Here is a 17111-nt window from a genome sequence, read left to right as displayed (position 1 = left end):
CAGTCAAATTGACCAAGCAGAAGAAAAGATACCAGAGGTCGAAGACCAACTCAATGAAATGAAATGAGAAGACAAGATTAGAGAAAAAAGGGTAAAAAGGAATGAGCAAAGTCTCCAAGCAATATGGGACTATGTGAAAAGACCTAATCTACATTTGATAGGTGTACCTGAATGTGACGAAGAGAATGAATCCAAGCTGGAAAATATTCTTCAGGATATTATCCAGGAAAACTTTCCCAACCTAGCAAGGCAGGACAATATTCAATTCCAGGTAATAGATGAAGAGAGTGGGGGCCAGAAGAGAGTGGGGGCCAATATTCAACATCCTTAAAGAAAAGAACTTTCAACCCAGAATTTCATATTCAGCCAAATTAAGCTTCATAAGTGAAGGAAAAATAAAATCTTTTGTGAACAAGCAAGCACTCAGAGATTTCATTACCACCAGACCTGCTTTACAAGAGCTTCTGAAAGAAGCACTACACACAGAAAGGGACAACCACCATCAGCCATTCCAAAAATATACCAAAAGGTAAAGAGCATCAACATAATGAAGAATCTACATCAACTAATGGGCAAAACAGCCAGCTAGCATTAAATGGCAGTATTAAACTCACATATATTAATGTTAATCCTAAATTTAATTTGACTAAATGCCCCAATCAAAAGACACAGACAGGCAAATAGGATGAAAAGCCAAAACCCATTGGTATGCTGCATCCAGACCCATCTTACATGCAAGGATACACAGAGACTCAAGATGAAGGGATGGAAGAAGATTTATCAACCAAATGGAGAGCAAAAAAAAAAAAAGAAAAAGCAGGAGTTGCAATTCTCATCTCTGATAAAATAGACTTTAAAACAACAAAGATCAAAAGAGGCAAAGAAGGACATTACATAATGGTAAAAGGATCAATGCAACAAGAAGAGCTAACGATCCTAAATATATATGCACGCAATACAGGAGTACCCAGATACATAAAGCAAGTTCTTAATGACTTACAAAGATACTTAGACTCCCACACAATAATAGTGGGAGATTTTAACATCACATTGTCAATATTAGACAGATCAACGAGACAGAAAATTAACAAGGATATCCAGGACTTGAACTCAGACCTGGAACAAGTAAACTTAATAAACATTTACAGAGCTCTCCACCCTAAATGCACAAAACATATATTCTTCTCAGTACCACATCACACCTATATTAAAAGTGACCACATAATTGGAAGTAAATCACTCCTCAGTAATTGCATAGCATTTCACAGGTTTAAATGAAATATTGGTTGGCTGTTTCTTTGTTATTTTCCTCCCTTATTCCTTCCTGTCTCCATTGTTAAGCACAATCATTGGCATAAAAGAGGTTTTTAATACTCATTTTTAGACTGCATTCTAGCCTGGGCAATAGAGCAAGATTCTCGTTCTCTCTCCCTCTTTCTCTTCCTCTTTCTTTCTCTCTTTCATTCTTCTTTCTTTCTTTCTTTTTCTTTCCTTCAAAAAAAAAAAGAACTGTGTGTTTGGGGGGAGGTGGGAAAGAAAGAGGAAGAGAAAAGGAGGACAGAAGGTAAGGAGGGAGGAGTGAAGGAGAGAAGAAAAAAGACAGGAAAAATGAGCAGCGAAGCAAAGAACAGACGAATGTGCTGTATTAAGTTTAAAAAGGAAAAGTGGAGTCTTGAGGAGTTGATGTTAAGCTGCAAGTCAAACCATAGCTTGCAAAGTTTGGAGAACCCTAGGTGGGAGATTGTAAATGGGAATAATCAAGCCATTTTTATCAATAATCATTGTGAACTAAGAGGAAAAACACAGGTTTTGGAATAGAATCCTGGTAATACCATATTATGCATTGTGTGATCTTGATCAAATTACTTATCCTACCTTAAAATGGAGCTGATAATTGCTACTTTTTAAGGATGAAGCAGGATCACATTTGTAGCCCTCCACACAGCTCCCAGGACACACTGGAAGATTTATTCCAGTTTGGCCTCTGATTTCCTCTGTCTCCTGCGGCAAATCTCAGTGCTGGTAGGAAAATGCCTTTGTGGTTAATGGCAGCCTTTCAAGGTGCTTTGGGAGCAAAAGCAGATTGTTGGAGGATCTCTTCATTGGTTTAAAGAGAGCTCGCCTCTTTCTCTCTCCAAACTCCCACCCCCACCCCTTGTGTGGCCAGCAGGTTGGATGGTTCTGCAAACAGCCTTCGGATCAATTCATTGACCACAAAATGGTGAGACAATGGGACCACCAAGGGGCCTTGCTTTGCCCACTGGAGCGAAGGTCAGCGTCAGATGCATTAAGAAATGGAAGCAATTTTCTTCCCACAGGAGGCTTCTATTAGTCATGATTGCCTGCATTTAGAGAGACCCTAAACTCTCCAGGGCTGGATTAGGGCAGAATCACAAATAAAATCTGGAGAGGAACCTGGCCCTGGAGTTGAAACCTGAGCCAAGAGGGAACATTTTTAACCATCTATTTGGACTGTACCTCTGGTTTTTCTAACCCACAAGCAATGCCACATCTATCTGTGACTTCTCCCTCTCAAACACTGCCACGCCCACTGAGTGAGCCACATCTGCTGATTCTTCCTTTATGCTACTGACAGCCATACCCTCTCATCCATGCCCCTGCCATTACCCTAATGAGGCCCTCCGTCCCCTACATCCATCCAGCCACTACATTCACTTAGCTGGGGCCTGGACCCTAGAAACACAGAGCTGAGACATTGCCCTGATCTCCAGGAGCTTATAGTCTAATCAGAAAAGAAAAAAAAAAGGGGGGGAATTCTGCACGTAAAAACCAAACCAAAACAAAAAGAGTATCGACCATAAAGGATCAGTCAGAAACACGGGATTTGTATCAGATGGGTAGTGCAGACAGTATCTTGAGTGATTAATGGAGAGGAGGTGTTCTGTGAGCTTTAGAGCTCTGGAAAGTTCCTGATGGTGACTCTTGCAGGATGGGGATGATTTTAATAGGTTTGGAGGGAGTAGTGATGTTGGGACAGAACTACTATAATCCTTCCAAAGAGCTGCTGGAAAATCGCCTTCTCTGCCCCACCAAAGATAGATGAACCATCCACTCCTTTCTGCTCTCACCTGCTTCTTTCTACAAGTTTCTGCTGGTGCCTGTAACCACCATGTGGTAACCATCTGTTGGTGTGTTTGTCTCTCTTTCTCTCTAGATTCTGAGTTTCTTGGGAGTAGGGATTTTATCTTATTCATGTTTTATGCTTAATGCCTAGAACTTAGTAAGTATTCTAAGTGTTTGTTGACCTGAACTTGAGTGAGCTGATTTGTGTATATCAGCTAAGGGGAGGCAGAGAAGACGGGAGATCCATTTAGTCCCATAGGAATCCACATGTGGTCTCTGTGCACTGATCCCGGTCCATTCCTTTGTAGTTTTGCTTTACATTTCTACTTGATAAATGTTTTTCTCTTGAAATCAATGCCCTTTTCCCTTTCCAGGTGGAGCCTCTGTATGAACTAGTGACAGCCGCAGATTTTGCCTATTCCAGCACAGTGAGGCAGAATATGAAGCAGGCGCTGGAGGAGTTCCAGAAGGAAGTTAGTTCCTGCCAGTGTGCTCCCTGCCAAGGGAATGGAGTCCCTGTCCTGAAAGGTACCAATTTCAAGCAGCTGGTGTCCCTTGTGGAAGCCATAATCTGAAGGAGGCCAGGGGCCAGCCATTTGCCTGCTTCTATTGACCAAAAACTCAGAATTCAGTCCACTGGGAGATATTACTCTGGCTGTCAGTATACCTGGGTTCTAGCCCCAAAGGGTACTGCAGGTGGCAGTATCATTAAGCTGAAGACAGGAGCAGGCTGAGATCATGTGATCTACAGCAAGGAGTGGGAATAGACTCAGAGAATCTCTACCCAGGAGAGGGCCTGGGCTGAGCAGGAGAAGCCTTTTGTGCATGTCCTGACTAATATGTAATAAGATTTGGGAGCAGCAGCAAGGGCAGGCCACTAGGACTTGATTGTTAAACTCAAGAGTCATGTCCGGGGTCACTGGAGTGGGCAGGGCAGACTGGGAGGGGTGAGGGCCTGGGATCTTATGCTCCTGTTGGGATAGGCTACCAAGACACTGAGGAAGAGGCCAGCCAACACACAAAACAGGGCAACCAGAGCAGATGGTTACAGCAAGTCTAGCTCAGGGAACCAACTGGAGTCAAGGCAGAGTCCAGTGGATGAAGTTAGCTCCACAGAAGGGACATAGAAGAAGATGTATTCTCAGGCAGAAAGAGTCTAGTTGCAGACTGGAATTAAGGAATATGTCTCTGGCTCCTTGGACAGGATGAACATGAGCAGAGAAGACGTAAGTGAGAGCATAAGGCCTAGAAGTTCTGCTATCAGCACAAGGACCCCTACGTGAGGGTTAGTTCTGAAGCAAATGGGGTCAGCTCATCAGCTCAAGATTTTAATCTAGGGTTGCTGAAATTTCCCTTGCCTTGTGTGAAATTTGGACCTAGAAACTTGGACCCACCTGAGGTTGGAGAGTGAAGGTGAGGTAGAATATGGAGCCAGAGACTGGGATATTTGCAGGGCCTGACCTTTGACAGACAATCCTGTAAAGAGATTTCTTGTGATTCAGATGAGAAGTTCCTTGACAGGTTACAAATTCACATAGGGAATCACTTCCAAGGAGTCATTACTGGCTAAAAGTTGGATGAGACATCTGAGAGTAATGAGTTCCCCATCATGGAGGTATTCAAGCCTAGGCTAGGCAATTATTTGGGATGAAATTGAACATCAGTGACAATTGGCCTCAATGACTGCTAATGTAGCTTCTGACACTGTAAGCATTTAGGTATGGGTCAAATGTCAGCTAATGAGTAATTGTCCTCAACAATTCCATGTATTCCCAGGGATGGCAATCAACACCCCTTCATGGCAAAGGCCCTCAGGAAAGGAGTGGATATTCCTGGCACTGAACCTGTGTATAGCAAGCCATTTAACTAAATATGTGCTCTGTTTTAACCTAATGGAAGTGCAGTGATGTGGAGGGCTGAGCTCCAGGAGTTCTTTGCTCCACCTGGCATGATTCACACTCTCTCTGCCTTGTCTTCTCAGAATCACACTGTGACTGCATCTGTCCTGCTGGATTCCAAGGCCTAGCCTGTGAGATCTCCTATCAGAAGAGTAAGTTGATTGGAAAAGGAACTCTGGGGAGGTCCAGAGAATAATTCACCAGAACAAGAACAAGGTGCGGGTGTGGAGTGTGGGGCTGGATACTAGGAAACCTGAGCTCCCTCCTGGCCCTTAATTGTTCCATATTTCACTATTTTTTACAACACAGAGTGCTTCATGTTAGAGAAATATCAATGCATGGCTTTTGCCAGCCATCTCTTTGGGTCATTCTGGAATGCTTACCCTCTTTTTCTGCTTAGTGTGCTTCTATTCAGCCCTCAAATTCCAGCACAGATACCCTCTCCTCTGCAAAAGTGCCTCTAATCCCCAAAGAATTAGCTAATTCCTCCTGTTGTCTCCCCGAGGACTCTGAACGTATATCTATTATAGCTCTCTAGGCATTGTACTTTGGGTTGGTGTGTCTGTCTAGCTCTCCTGCATCTGTGAGTAGAGACTATGTCCCATTTACCTCTGTGTCTCAGTAGCCAGGCACCGTTGTTGCTCAGTGATAGATGTTGAATTAACAAATGAAAGACTCAACTACCATTAAGCTCCCTTCCAGCTCTCAAATGTTTTGGCCAGTTTAACATATAAGAGTCCTCAACCATTCACTCCTCTCTCACTTTCATTCCTTTCTGTGACTTTTTGATGATACTATTCAATATGCAAATGGTGCATGTAAAACAAACAACAGGCATTTATTGGACACTACTGTATACTAGACATCTTGCTGAGTGCTTAAACTCAGTTTGGGTCGAAATTCCATCTCCATCATTTAATAACTGTGACCTGGAGCAAGATACTTGACCTCTTGATGCCTCGGTTTCTGCACCTGTAAGATGAATACGATCATATTAACTACCTCATAGAGTTGTCTTGAGTTTGTAATAAGGCATATAAAGCACTTGGAATGATAACCGACACAATGGAAAAGCAAGATAAACGTTGGTTACTTTTTAAAGAGCACATAGTTACTTTGTATCTTATATATATACATATTAAATTCTTTAATCTTCACAACAACCCCATGAAGATATCATTGATATTCCCATTTTATAGATGAAGAAACTGAGCTTCAATGGGTCACTAACTAACATGCCCATAGTCCCACAGTTAGGAAATGTAGAAACCCAGGTTCAGGAACAGTGGTCTGCCCCCACAGCATTTTTTTTTTTTTTGAGACGGAGTTTCGCTCTTGTTACCCAGGCTGGAGTGCAATGGCGCAATCTCGGCTCACCACAACCTCCGCCTCCTGGGTTCAGGCAATTCTCCTGCCTCAGCCTCCTGAGTAACTGGGATTACAGGCACGCACCACCATGCCCAGCTAATTTTTTGTGTTTTTAGTAGAGACGGGGTTTCATCATGTTGACCAGGATGGTCTCGATCTCTTGACCTCGTGATCCACCTGCCTCGGCCTCCCAAAGTGCTGGGATTACAGGCCTGAGCCACCGCGCCCGGTGCCCCCACAGCCTTTAATTGAAACTCCTGCCTGCACTCTCATGTTCCCAGTGAAACGCTTAAGGTTGTCTACCCTCTCCTCTTTCACCTCAACTAGGCCCCAAGCAGTCATCTTCCCAGTGAGTGTGCAGTCACACCTCCACAGGATTCCTATGGGTGGGAGGAGCCCTTGGAAACCATGCTCGCCAGCTCTCTCATTTTTAAGTAATTTACCCAGAATTACACTGTGAGATAGTGGCAAAGCTGGACACATGATATATCATGATTGAAGTCATTGATGACTTACCAATCTCACCAACAATCAAAAATCCTCAAGTGAAAGCCAAGTGTCAGGAAGTGGAAAGCACCAATGTCTGTTGTCAGCCCATCTACAGCATCCAGTGCTCACAGTAGATAACACAGCTCCCATTATATAAGCTGAGAAGAAGGTACCTATCCAGCATCCCATAGCTGGGAACTGTCTAAGCTGGAAAACATTCATTCATTCATTCATTCATCCATCCATCCATTTAACACGTGTTTAGTAAGGGCCTCCTGTGTGCCAGCCTAGGTGCTGGGTGAACAAATCAGATATAGCCCCTGTCACAATGGAGGTTGTGCTTTGGAAAGGAAGGCCAATATCATTTGAATTGTCCCATAAAGGTCTTTAAAGTTTAAATTGTAACAACTGCTACAAAATGCTCAGATAACTTAAAATACAAGGAATTGATGGAAAGTTAGGAGTCACAGTTGATGGGGAGTTGGGGGTGGTCAGAGAAGTTTTTAACTGAGGAAATAACACTTTCACTGAGATCCAAGAGGTGAATTGGATTGACCAGCTGATTAGAGGAGGGAAGAGTTTTCTGGGCAAGCGGGGAAAGCATATGCAAAGGCCCTGTGGTAGGCAGGAGCATGACAAGTACAATGGCCAGGAAGCTGGCCAGTCTACTGCAGCAGGGAGCTCAGAGATTCAGATTCCCAAAACCTTTTGGCTTACATGCCTCATCCAATCCCAGTAAGGCACCAGAAATACAAGAAGGGCTAACTGATGATTGTTATCTTCTTTCTTATAGATATCCCTATTGATGGGAAGTGGAATTGCTGGTCAAATTGGTCTTCATGCTCTGAAGGACATAAGACAAGACAAAGGCAGTGTAACAATCCACCTCCTCAAAATGGGGGCAGCCCCTGCTCAGGCCCTGCTTCAGAAACACTTAACTGCTAGTGATGGGAATGCTCCTAGCAGATGATACAACAGTGGGATGCATACAGTGAGAGGCCTGAGCCCTCAAGCACCCAAGCCAGCTCATCCCTACACCAGCTTCCACCTGGGGTTCATAGAAGGGCAAGAGGCAGTGCCATGCAAGCTGTTTAAAATAAAGATATTAGCCTATAAAATGCAAGTTTATTTAAATAAATATTGAGTTAAAGGCTTAAGCATCTTTGTAATCCTCACCTTACTCACTCTACAATTTTATTTCACTCATATTGACTACCAGTCAGGAAGTTGTTCACATTTCAGTTCCATTCTCTCGCTGTGACTGGCATATAGTAGGTGTTTAATAATGAATCAATGAATGAACATTAACTTTTTCTTTCCTTGATGAGTACAAGGTCTTGTTCAATAATAATGGTAGTTCCTGTTTATTGGATGATTACTATGTGTCAGCCATGAATTCTGTGTATTAATCCCTTCCATCCTCTAACAACCTTATAAGGTAGATGCTGTAACAGCTGAGGGAACTGAGGCTTAGAGCACTTAAGCAATTTGGCCACTGTTACACAGTTAGAAAGTGGCAGACCTGGGCTGTAAACTCAGGCTCTAGAGTTTTGAATTCTTAATCATGATGCTCTCTCACCTCTCAGTAAATGAATATCTGATTAACAAATAATTTTTCATGAAACAAAATGCAGCAGAAATTACTGTGTGTGTGTGATTGACAAATCTCCAGCCATTCCCTTCTGAGGAGAGAGGATCCTGGTCCCCCAGCTCACTTGGATGCTGAGTATAGGAAGGGTGTGGTTGTGCATGTTGGCAGCAGGAGTTCTGGGGCAGAGTGGAATTGTTGTGCTTAGTAAAGGAGTGGCATGGATAGGTTCCCAGGGAAGATCCTGAGCTGGAGACAAGAGCCAGGGAAACTGATCCCTGAAGGAGAGAAAGCTGAAAAAGAAGAGAAAATCATGGTGGCTGGAAGAGGAAATATGTGAAAGAGAATTTTAAGTTGATGGCTTTGGGTATGTGCAAGGTAAACGGTTCCCTACCTCCCCCACGAAACTGTACATTCTACTTTGCTCACTTACACTCTTGTGCAAATACCATTTTGCGGGTATGGAGGGAGGCTTGAAGAAGAGAATAAGAAGACAATTTTTCTCTGGGCTACCAGAAATAAAATTTTAATTTTCTGAATTGTCAAGTGAGCATTTAAGCTTTATTTCTCTCATTCGTTCCATCATATTAAAACATCCTGTAAGTCTTTCTTTGCTCTTGAGCTCCTCCTGTCTGATTGAAGTACTTCAGGTGAATTTGTTGAAATAAAGTTGGTGGGGTAAAAAGCAGCTGGTTAAAGGTGAATTAGTTCATCCTATTGATTCAACCCATTGATTTTTAGCTAAATCATCTGCTTAGAGTTTACCACTGGGTCTGATGCTGGGGCCTGAGACCTTAACATATGACACCAAGCTTTGGTTACTGGCACACAGCAATCTCGCCCAACTAGCTATCTGGAATTGAGTCCACAGAGCAGCCATCAGAGGGAGCTGCTATGGTACTGCTAGGGGTTCCTGCATCACATGTGGAGATCCTGCCCGCCTTCCTGCTTCCCCGTGGCCCCTGCAATTGAGCTGACGGGTCTGGGCCCTTGTTTGGTTTAATATTATTGCTTTGCTGTCTGCTGTTATTTCAACAGGATAATCCAATAATGTTTTATCTCTTTCATTATACTGAAGCCGTATAATTTTCTTGAGTTATAATCTATCTTCTTTTAAGATTCCCTCGAGACAGGGAAGAGCGATTCTGTCTTTGGTTGATGGGAGGCTCCCATGAAGCTGACACTAGCATGTTGAAGCAAGCGCTGCCAAATTAAATTCTGAATCTCAATCACAGCCACTGTTTCTAATGGGAAATTTGAGTTGATTATGGAGATGACAGCCCAGGTTCACATTTACTGCATTTAGCAGAAATTGTTTATCCTATTAAATATGGTCTTGAAGGAGAGACAATTGAATTTTGGAGCACCGGTGAATACCCGGGTGACGCCCAGGCGTTGCTAAACTGTGTAATAATTATATTCTTATTTGTGAGCTGAACTTCCCCACGTGGCTCTTTCTGCAATCAAATGCATTTTGGAGGAGGCTGAAACATAATGTAAGAATTAAACACAATAAATGCGAACTGCGCTTTTGGAAAATCTTGGCAACTACAGCTTACACTGGTGTACCGGTGAAGGAGCTGTAGTATCCGAGGGGCAGAGTCCAGGCAGCGCAGTTTGGCTGTGGTCCTGGGAGCTCGAACACAGCACAAGATACCTGGATGTGGGAGATTTTTGCATCTCAGAGCATAAATCTTTGAAATGCTGTTAGCTCTGTGTGCTTAATGTCCAGGTGGGAGGCTTCCTGTGTGACCTTGGACTAATAACGTAACTTCTGCAGGAATAATAATTATTATAATTAGTTTAACAATAGCAATAATAGTAATAGCTGCCAATTATAGAGTGCTTCTCAGTTTATGAAGTCTCTTAACCTACATTATCTTATTCAGTCTTCATCTGAACTTCATAGGGTAGATATTAATAGAATAATTGGATGACACGTAGAGAAAGCTTCAAATGGAAACTCGATCCTTATGACGAATGAGTCAACTATAGAAGTCAGGATGGGATGCAGAGCTCAAGAAAAAGAGCACTTGCTCCTAGAGAATCCAGACAGAAGGAAAAGTCATCTCTGTGTTAAAGTAGAGGACTCTGGCTTGCTCCCAGGCACTTATAAAAAGAGTCCTCAGGAGAAAGTGGGCCTGGCACAGAAAGCTCTTGGGAGAATCAGTGTGGTATTCCTCAGGACCTTCATGATCTGCACCTTGGTGGGAAAACATACTGGCCATAGGACCTTGCACACAGCAGCCCCACCACTCACCCTCCTGTTGAAGCCAATTCCTCACTCACCCTCCAGGTCTCAGCTGTCTCTTCTTTCATACAGCCTTCCTTGCTTCCATTAGGTTAAGAGAGAGATGTCTACTCTCTGTTTTCATTTCACCCTGTACTTCCCCCATTATAATAGAGATAAGTCTGAAAGTCTGAAAATGGAGATACTATTTTGTTTTGTGACATCATGTTTACTCATCAATGTTTGTAGACTTTGCAGAGTTACTTATTCATTCTCAAATATAGCATCCATGAAGGCAGGGACAGGGACTACGGCGCTAACATATCCCAACTTATAAGTTCAGCACCTGGCACAAGTAGACCATCAATAAATAATTGTGTAATTAATGAGTTAATGAGAGGAATGAGTAGGGCCTAGGGAAGAACTTTCTCATACTGGTGAGAACCTTTAGTGAATTTGTGTTATGTGATAGTGGCATCATGAGAGTAGGGTCAGAGCAACCCCTACGATAGAGGAAACCCACATAATAGTGAATGGTAGGCACCTTCATGTGGCTTTGTGGTCAGCAGTGCAAGAGCAAAGTGAAATCAAAGGGAAGGAAAAACAGCTGATGTCATAAAGGGACTGAAAATACCCATTTGGACATGATACTGTTGACACCTCATGGGGACAGCCAGGAATCCCCAAGGAAGCTTTGCCAAGGAAGGGAATAAAAACTCTGCAATTACTGGTGGAGTAACCCTGAGAAGCACATTTACAAGTTGATGAGAAAACCAAGGCTCAAGAGATTTTAAAAGGCCTGCCTACTATGTGGTAGGGGTAGGAAAGAGGAACTTAAAAAAAGGCACCTTCCAACATTCTGCCTCATCCTGTGTTCTCATCTCTACATTAGTTTTAAACCTGGAATGGCCACATAAAACCTAATGGCAACACATTGGTACACATTAGGTCTTTGAGATTCCCTGTTTATTGAACATTGGCATGAAATCAGATTTTTCTATGCTGTGTTTTCCTCTTTGAGTTATCATTCTTAAATGTTAGGCCAGATTTCAATAGTGAGGTATTTAAAAACTCAGGGATCTGTTTGTGGAGATACCAGGGGGTGTTATCACAACCTTTTAGGCAAAACTGGAAGGACAGCTTAGGGAGAGGCCAAATAGCATATTGCTTAGAAGCCAGACTACTGGTGTTTGAAGCTTGGCTCTGTGACTTACTACCTTGTGGCCTTATACAAGTTATGCATCTGTGTGTGTCTCTATTTCCTCATCCGTAAGATGGGAATGGTGGCAGTATCAGCCTCCTGGGGCTTTGTGAACATTTTGTGAATTACTGCATTTAGGAGAGCACCCTGGACTTAGTAAGCAGTCCGTAATTAACTATGTCATTACTATCATCGTTTCCAGAGATTTTCAAAACATCAACAAGGACCACAGGTTGGTTATTTTTTAAGTCATTTAAAACTGCTTTAAAGACATTTCAGTGTAAAACCTGCTATAACATACAAGAACAAAAAGACATAAAATAGCTTAGCTCCTAGGAAATGTCTTAATAAAGGACATGGAGGGGTTTTATATCCCAAGCTCTGGGTTATTAAGGGAAAATGTATCAGCATAATAACTAATATTTGCAGAGGGCATTACGAGTTACAAAGAACTTTCACATACCTCATCCAGCTTAATCCTCTCAATGCCTGCAACAGGAAGGATTTATTATCTGCTTTTGACAGGTGATGAGACAGAGCCTTGGAGAACCTGAGTGATTTGCCCAAGACCACACAGCTTGAAAGCTGCGAGCTCAGTCCAAGGGCTGCAGCCTCAGTCCTCAGGTCTCCTACAACAGCAGAGGCAGATCCAGCTTCATCCGTAGAGCAAATGCCCACCTACCTGCTTATATGGAAGGGGCAGAGAAAGGCCCTTGGTCTGACATTTCCTGCAGCAGAGAAACCAAGTGGGTTTGGAGGGCTTTGCAATAGACAGACAGAGGTGTAACACCCCAATGCTATTACTTCCTAGCTGCATGACTTGAGTCAAGTCACTTTTCCTTTCATGGCCTCAGTGTCCTCATCAGAAAAGGAGGCCATTAAACTCCAGCACACAAGTGTGAGGATTAACATTCTTGGGGTGCTGAACAAAACAGTACCGCCTAACTTCTGCCTCTTTTTACCCTGCCTAGTATCTGTCTGTTTCAGCAGGTGGATGCATTTTACAAAAAGAAAAACGAAAAGAAATAGCGATTGCATTTGCAGTGGGGAATTCTCAGAGGATTGTCAAAGGGAGTCAAGTGACTGGACTGACATTCACCTCTGTCTAGGAGGCCGTGCTGGAGCCTGGGCGCTCCCATTATCGCTGTTGGCTGCATCCACCAGTTATCTCGAGTCTACACCTTGCAACCCCAGGTGTTCCTTCATCCATCATTGGCCACTGTTTGTATCCACTCCTTCTTCCCTCACCACCTCCTGCCAGATGACTCCTTGTTAATAAGCCAGTTTGCTCACATCCTGAAAACTATCTGATTCTGGCCCCTTTTATCCCAAACACTGCCCATCCATCAAATGCTTGCTCCACATGCTTGGTTAGGAAAATGGGAATGGGGGAGGGAGACAAATCATAGATAAAACTTCTTAGCTGCTATCTCTAAAGAAATAGAATGGATAAATAGACCTGTCAGACATGTATCATGCCACTGGTCAGCGGAGTCCATTTGTTAAAAACAGGTTAGGATGGGAGGATTTATCTCACATTTTAAGCTGTTAATATAGAAGGGAAACATATTTTCCTTTATCTCTCCCAGGGGGAGAGGGGAAATCTTAAGGCCATGAATGAGGAATTTTTAACTCGATTTGATGGACTTCCCTTCACTAAGGTGAAAAAGGTGGGCTCTCTCTTGAATCTGTGCAGCCTCCAGGAATGGTGTGAGCTTGGCTGTCCTCTGACATACCAGGAAGTTTGCAGGACTCAGCAGTCCTGTGAAAGTGTCTTCCATTAGGTTTCGTTTCACAAGTTTCTGTGTGCTAGACACAAAAGCCATTCTAGAGTCTTTACCTCCAGCACAGAGAAACCAGAGACAATAGCAGCCAACAAACTCTTCCTGGAAAATTTCTATGTACCAAGTATGATGCTAGGTGCTAGGGCTTCAGTGGTAAATAGGATTCCCCACTTGCCCTGCAGGAAGTCACTGGGTCAGGTAGACACACAACTAGGCTATAGGGATGGAGCATGGAAAATGCTGGAATACAGAGCTATGTGAGGGAGGAGGACCTGATGAAGTGTGGGGTAATGGAAGGGGTTAAGATTGGCTTTCCGGGTTGAATGGACACCTAACCTATACCATGGAGAGTGCTGTTGAGGGGCTAGGAGAAGATGGGAGCTGAGAAGTGGGAGTGGGGTAGTGCTTCCAGGAATAGTATATGCAAAGACTGGAAACAATAAAAGGCCTGACCTATTTGGGGAACTAAATTGGAAATAGTTTTTTCATTCAATAAATGTTTGAACTCTTACTAAGGCTAAATACTATTTGGTACCGGGGATCTAATCATGAAAAGGCTTGCTTAATAATGGGAGGGAGTCATACTGTCTTAGTCATTTCAGAGTGCTATAGAAGAATACAGTAGACTGGATGGCTTAAACAACAGGCATTTATTTCTCACAGTTCTGGAGGCTGGCAATTCCAAGAGCAAGGTGCCAGCTTCATATGCATCTGATGAGTCACTCTTTCCGGTTTGTAGACTGCTATCTTGTTGTATCCTCACATGGCAGATTGGAGAAAGAAGCAAGCTCTTTTGTGTCTCTCCTTATAAGGGCACTAATCCCATCATGAGGACTCCATCTTCATGACTTATCCACTCCCAAAGGCCCCACCTCCTAATACCATCCCATTAGGGATTAGGATTTCAACATAGGAATTTGGGAGTACACAAACATGCCGTCCATAACATATAAGAAGAAAAAAAAGAAGAAATAAACAAATCTATAATGTCAGGTAATGGTAATTCTGCATGAGAAAAATAAATGAAGATAAGGGTGAGCCTCTTTACATAGAGTGGACAGAGAAGGTCTTTGGAGAGGTGATACTTGAGCAAAGACTTGCATGAAATGAGGAAGTGAGCTGTGGACGAGCACATTTAGATGGTGAGCATCTCAGGCAGAGAGGACAGCAGGTGCAAAGGTCCTGAGGAGGGGAGGGCCTGGTGTGCATGAGGAATGGCAAAAGGGCCTGCATGGCTGGAGCAGCATGAAGAACTGAAGGGAAGGAAATGAAAGGGAGCCGAGGGCTAGTCACACAGAGCTTTGTTCCTCATGTCAGGAACAATAGATTTCTAGCACAGTTGGCCCATAGAATCCAATCAGAGAGAAAAAGGTGGAGGGGGTACGTCAGCCTCAGAAATGTGCTTTATGAATCCAGTTTGAAATTCATGGCCTTTATAGCAATAGCTGTGGGCTGCTGAAAGCCCAAGAGCATCCCGGGGTAATCAGGAAAGGGGCTGTCTGTAGGAATCTCCCTGGAACCAAGCACTGGCTGCCCTCAGGAAAAGCCCAGTGACCAAACCGGAATTCCAGACTCAGTCATCTCCAGCCTGACAAATTCCAGCACCATTACCCAAAAGACTGAGCAAAAATTGCCCCACACTCTATCTCCTGGTTTTCCAGCTCTGTCACTTTACACATTTCCCCTGCAGAATCGAGCCCCTCCTTCTGCTTTCCATGATGCTCCAACTCTCACTGTGTCTGAGACTCTGCTGGCCATGTCCTGGCTGCCTGCCCTGCTCCCACAGCTGGTTATCTCCCACAGGCCCCTGGGCTTCCTGCTGCCTGGGACCTATTGCCATTGTTCACAGATCTCCCTTACCAGACTGCCATCAGTGAGGAATTTTTTTTTTTTTTTTTCTTTTTTGAGACAGAGTTTCGCTCTTGTTACCCAGGCTGGAGTGCAATGGCGCAATCTCGGCTCACCGCAACCTCCGCCTCCTGGGTTCAGGCAATTCTCCTACCTCAGCCTCCTGAGTAGCTAGGATTATAGGCACACGCCATTTTGCCCAGCTAATTTTTTGTATTTTTAGTAGAGATGGGATTTCACTATGTTGACCAGGATGGTTTCCATCTCTTGACCTCGTGATCCACCCGCCTTGGCCTCCCAAAGTGCTGGGATTACAGGCGTGAGCCACCGCGCCCAGCTGGAGGAATTTTTTTTAACTTGATTTGATGGACTCTTGCATGGTTCCATCCCTGAGTTCTTTCAGGGATGGGACCACGTCTGATCCATATCTGAACCTACAGCACCCAGCATGTGGCCTGCACAAGAGATCTCCGGAGAGTGTTTTGCCCATTTCTGAAGTGAAGGAACAGCACTGTAAATTTTCTTCATGCCATTCTGCTAATCCGTATCACACCCCCTTCCTCTCATGGCACTCAGTAGCTTCACTTTGCCATCTCTCATTTCTGCAATGTGGCTTTTGAAGCCTACCCTTTCTCTCTGTCCATTTTCTTCACCCTAAAGGCATATAGTTCAGAAGAGATTCATTGAATGATGAACTCTTTAGATCTTCCTTTCTCTCAAAAAAGAAAAAAAAAGAAAAAAGGCTCTCCTTATTGCTTTTTATTCTATCATTAATTTACTTTTCAAAAGACACCTTGTCAAGCTGAAGATTATGTCTTTAAACCATGTATTTACACCCACTACCTATAAAACCATGGATCTTAAAAGACCTAAGGGAAAATGCATCGGCTGAATTTTATGCTTTTTGCTTTGTGAGAGCCAGTCATTCTTGAAGAGGGAAAGCTGCTGATGTAGTAAAGGGTTGCTATGTTTGAAACTGCCACTGTATTTCAATTTCTAAAGGTTCTGGGGACGTAGCATCCTCAAAGGAGTGGGACAGACACTGGCTTGAGTTCTCTGGCTCAGAAGATAAGAAGATGGCATCGCTCGGCCGGTGGTTTTCGCTCACAAATGATCCAGGCAATTACATAATCTCGAAGTTCTCATCTTGTGCCCAGATTACTACACTTACCTCCTGATGAGCCTCCCTGCCTCTGGTTTCTTCCTCTCCCCTGTGCCCCACACACTATCCTCCAAATCCCTCCACCTGCAGACAAGAGCAAAGGATGCTCTGTGACCTGGCCTGCTCTGTGCTCTGCGACCCGTGAGGCTCAACCTCGCTGAGATTCAGTTTCCTTAGCTGCACAATAGGAGTTAGAAAACAAACCTTAAGAGATCTTGCGTAAGACTAGTGAAAATAGCACAAATAACTTTGCTGTCCCTTCCTTTTTGTTTTGTCCCTGTTACCCATGCACATATAACGATTCCTCTACTCTCAAGAGTCTCAACCTGGGCTGCACTTGGGGAACTTCTAAAACTAAGGATGTCAGGCCAGGCACGGTGGCTCATGTCTGTAATCCCAGCACTTTGAGAGGACGAGGAGGGTGGATCACCTCACCGTAGGTCAGGAGTTCGAGACCAG

The 17111-nt window shown here is 43.7% G+C and overlaps 1 protein-coding gene across 2 annotated transcripts in view; it reads left to right on the top strand.

Annotated features, from left to right (window-relative positions):
* The window catches only part of C8B (complement C8 beta chain), a 40364-nt gene extending 31391 nt beyond the window's left edge, over positions 1 to 8973 (top strand). For both annotated transcript variants that reach the window (XM_012442812.3, XM_012442811.3), the window contains 3 exons: positions 3459 to 3612; positions 5066 to 5134; positions 7633 to 8973. In XM_012442812.3, the coding sequence (XP_012298235.2) occupies positions 3459 to 3612; positions 5066 to 5134; positions 7633 to 7784 (375 nt within the window). In that variant the 3' untranslated portion in view covers positions 7785 to 8973. The remainder of the gene's footprint in view (positions 1 to 3458; positions 3613 to 5065; positions 5135 to 7632) is intronic.
* Positions 8974 to 17111: the final 8138 nt, after the last annotated feature.

This window comes from Aotus nancymaae, unplaced genomic scaffold (genome assembly GCF_030222135.1).
Source record: "Aotus nancymaae isolate 86718 unplaced genomic scaffold, 86718_ANA_hifiasm-v0.15.2.pri h1tg000007l, whole genome shotgun sequence".
Classification (NCBI taxonomy): domain Eukaryota; kingdom Metazoa; phylum Chordata; class Mammalia; order Primates; family Aotidae; genus Aotus; species Aotus nancymaae.
This window is presented reverse-complemented; position numbering and strand designations above follow the sequence as displayed.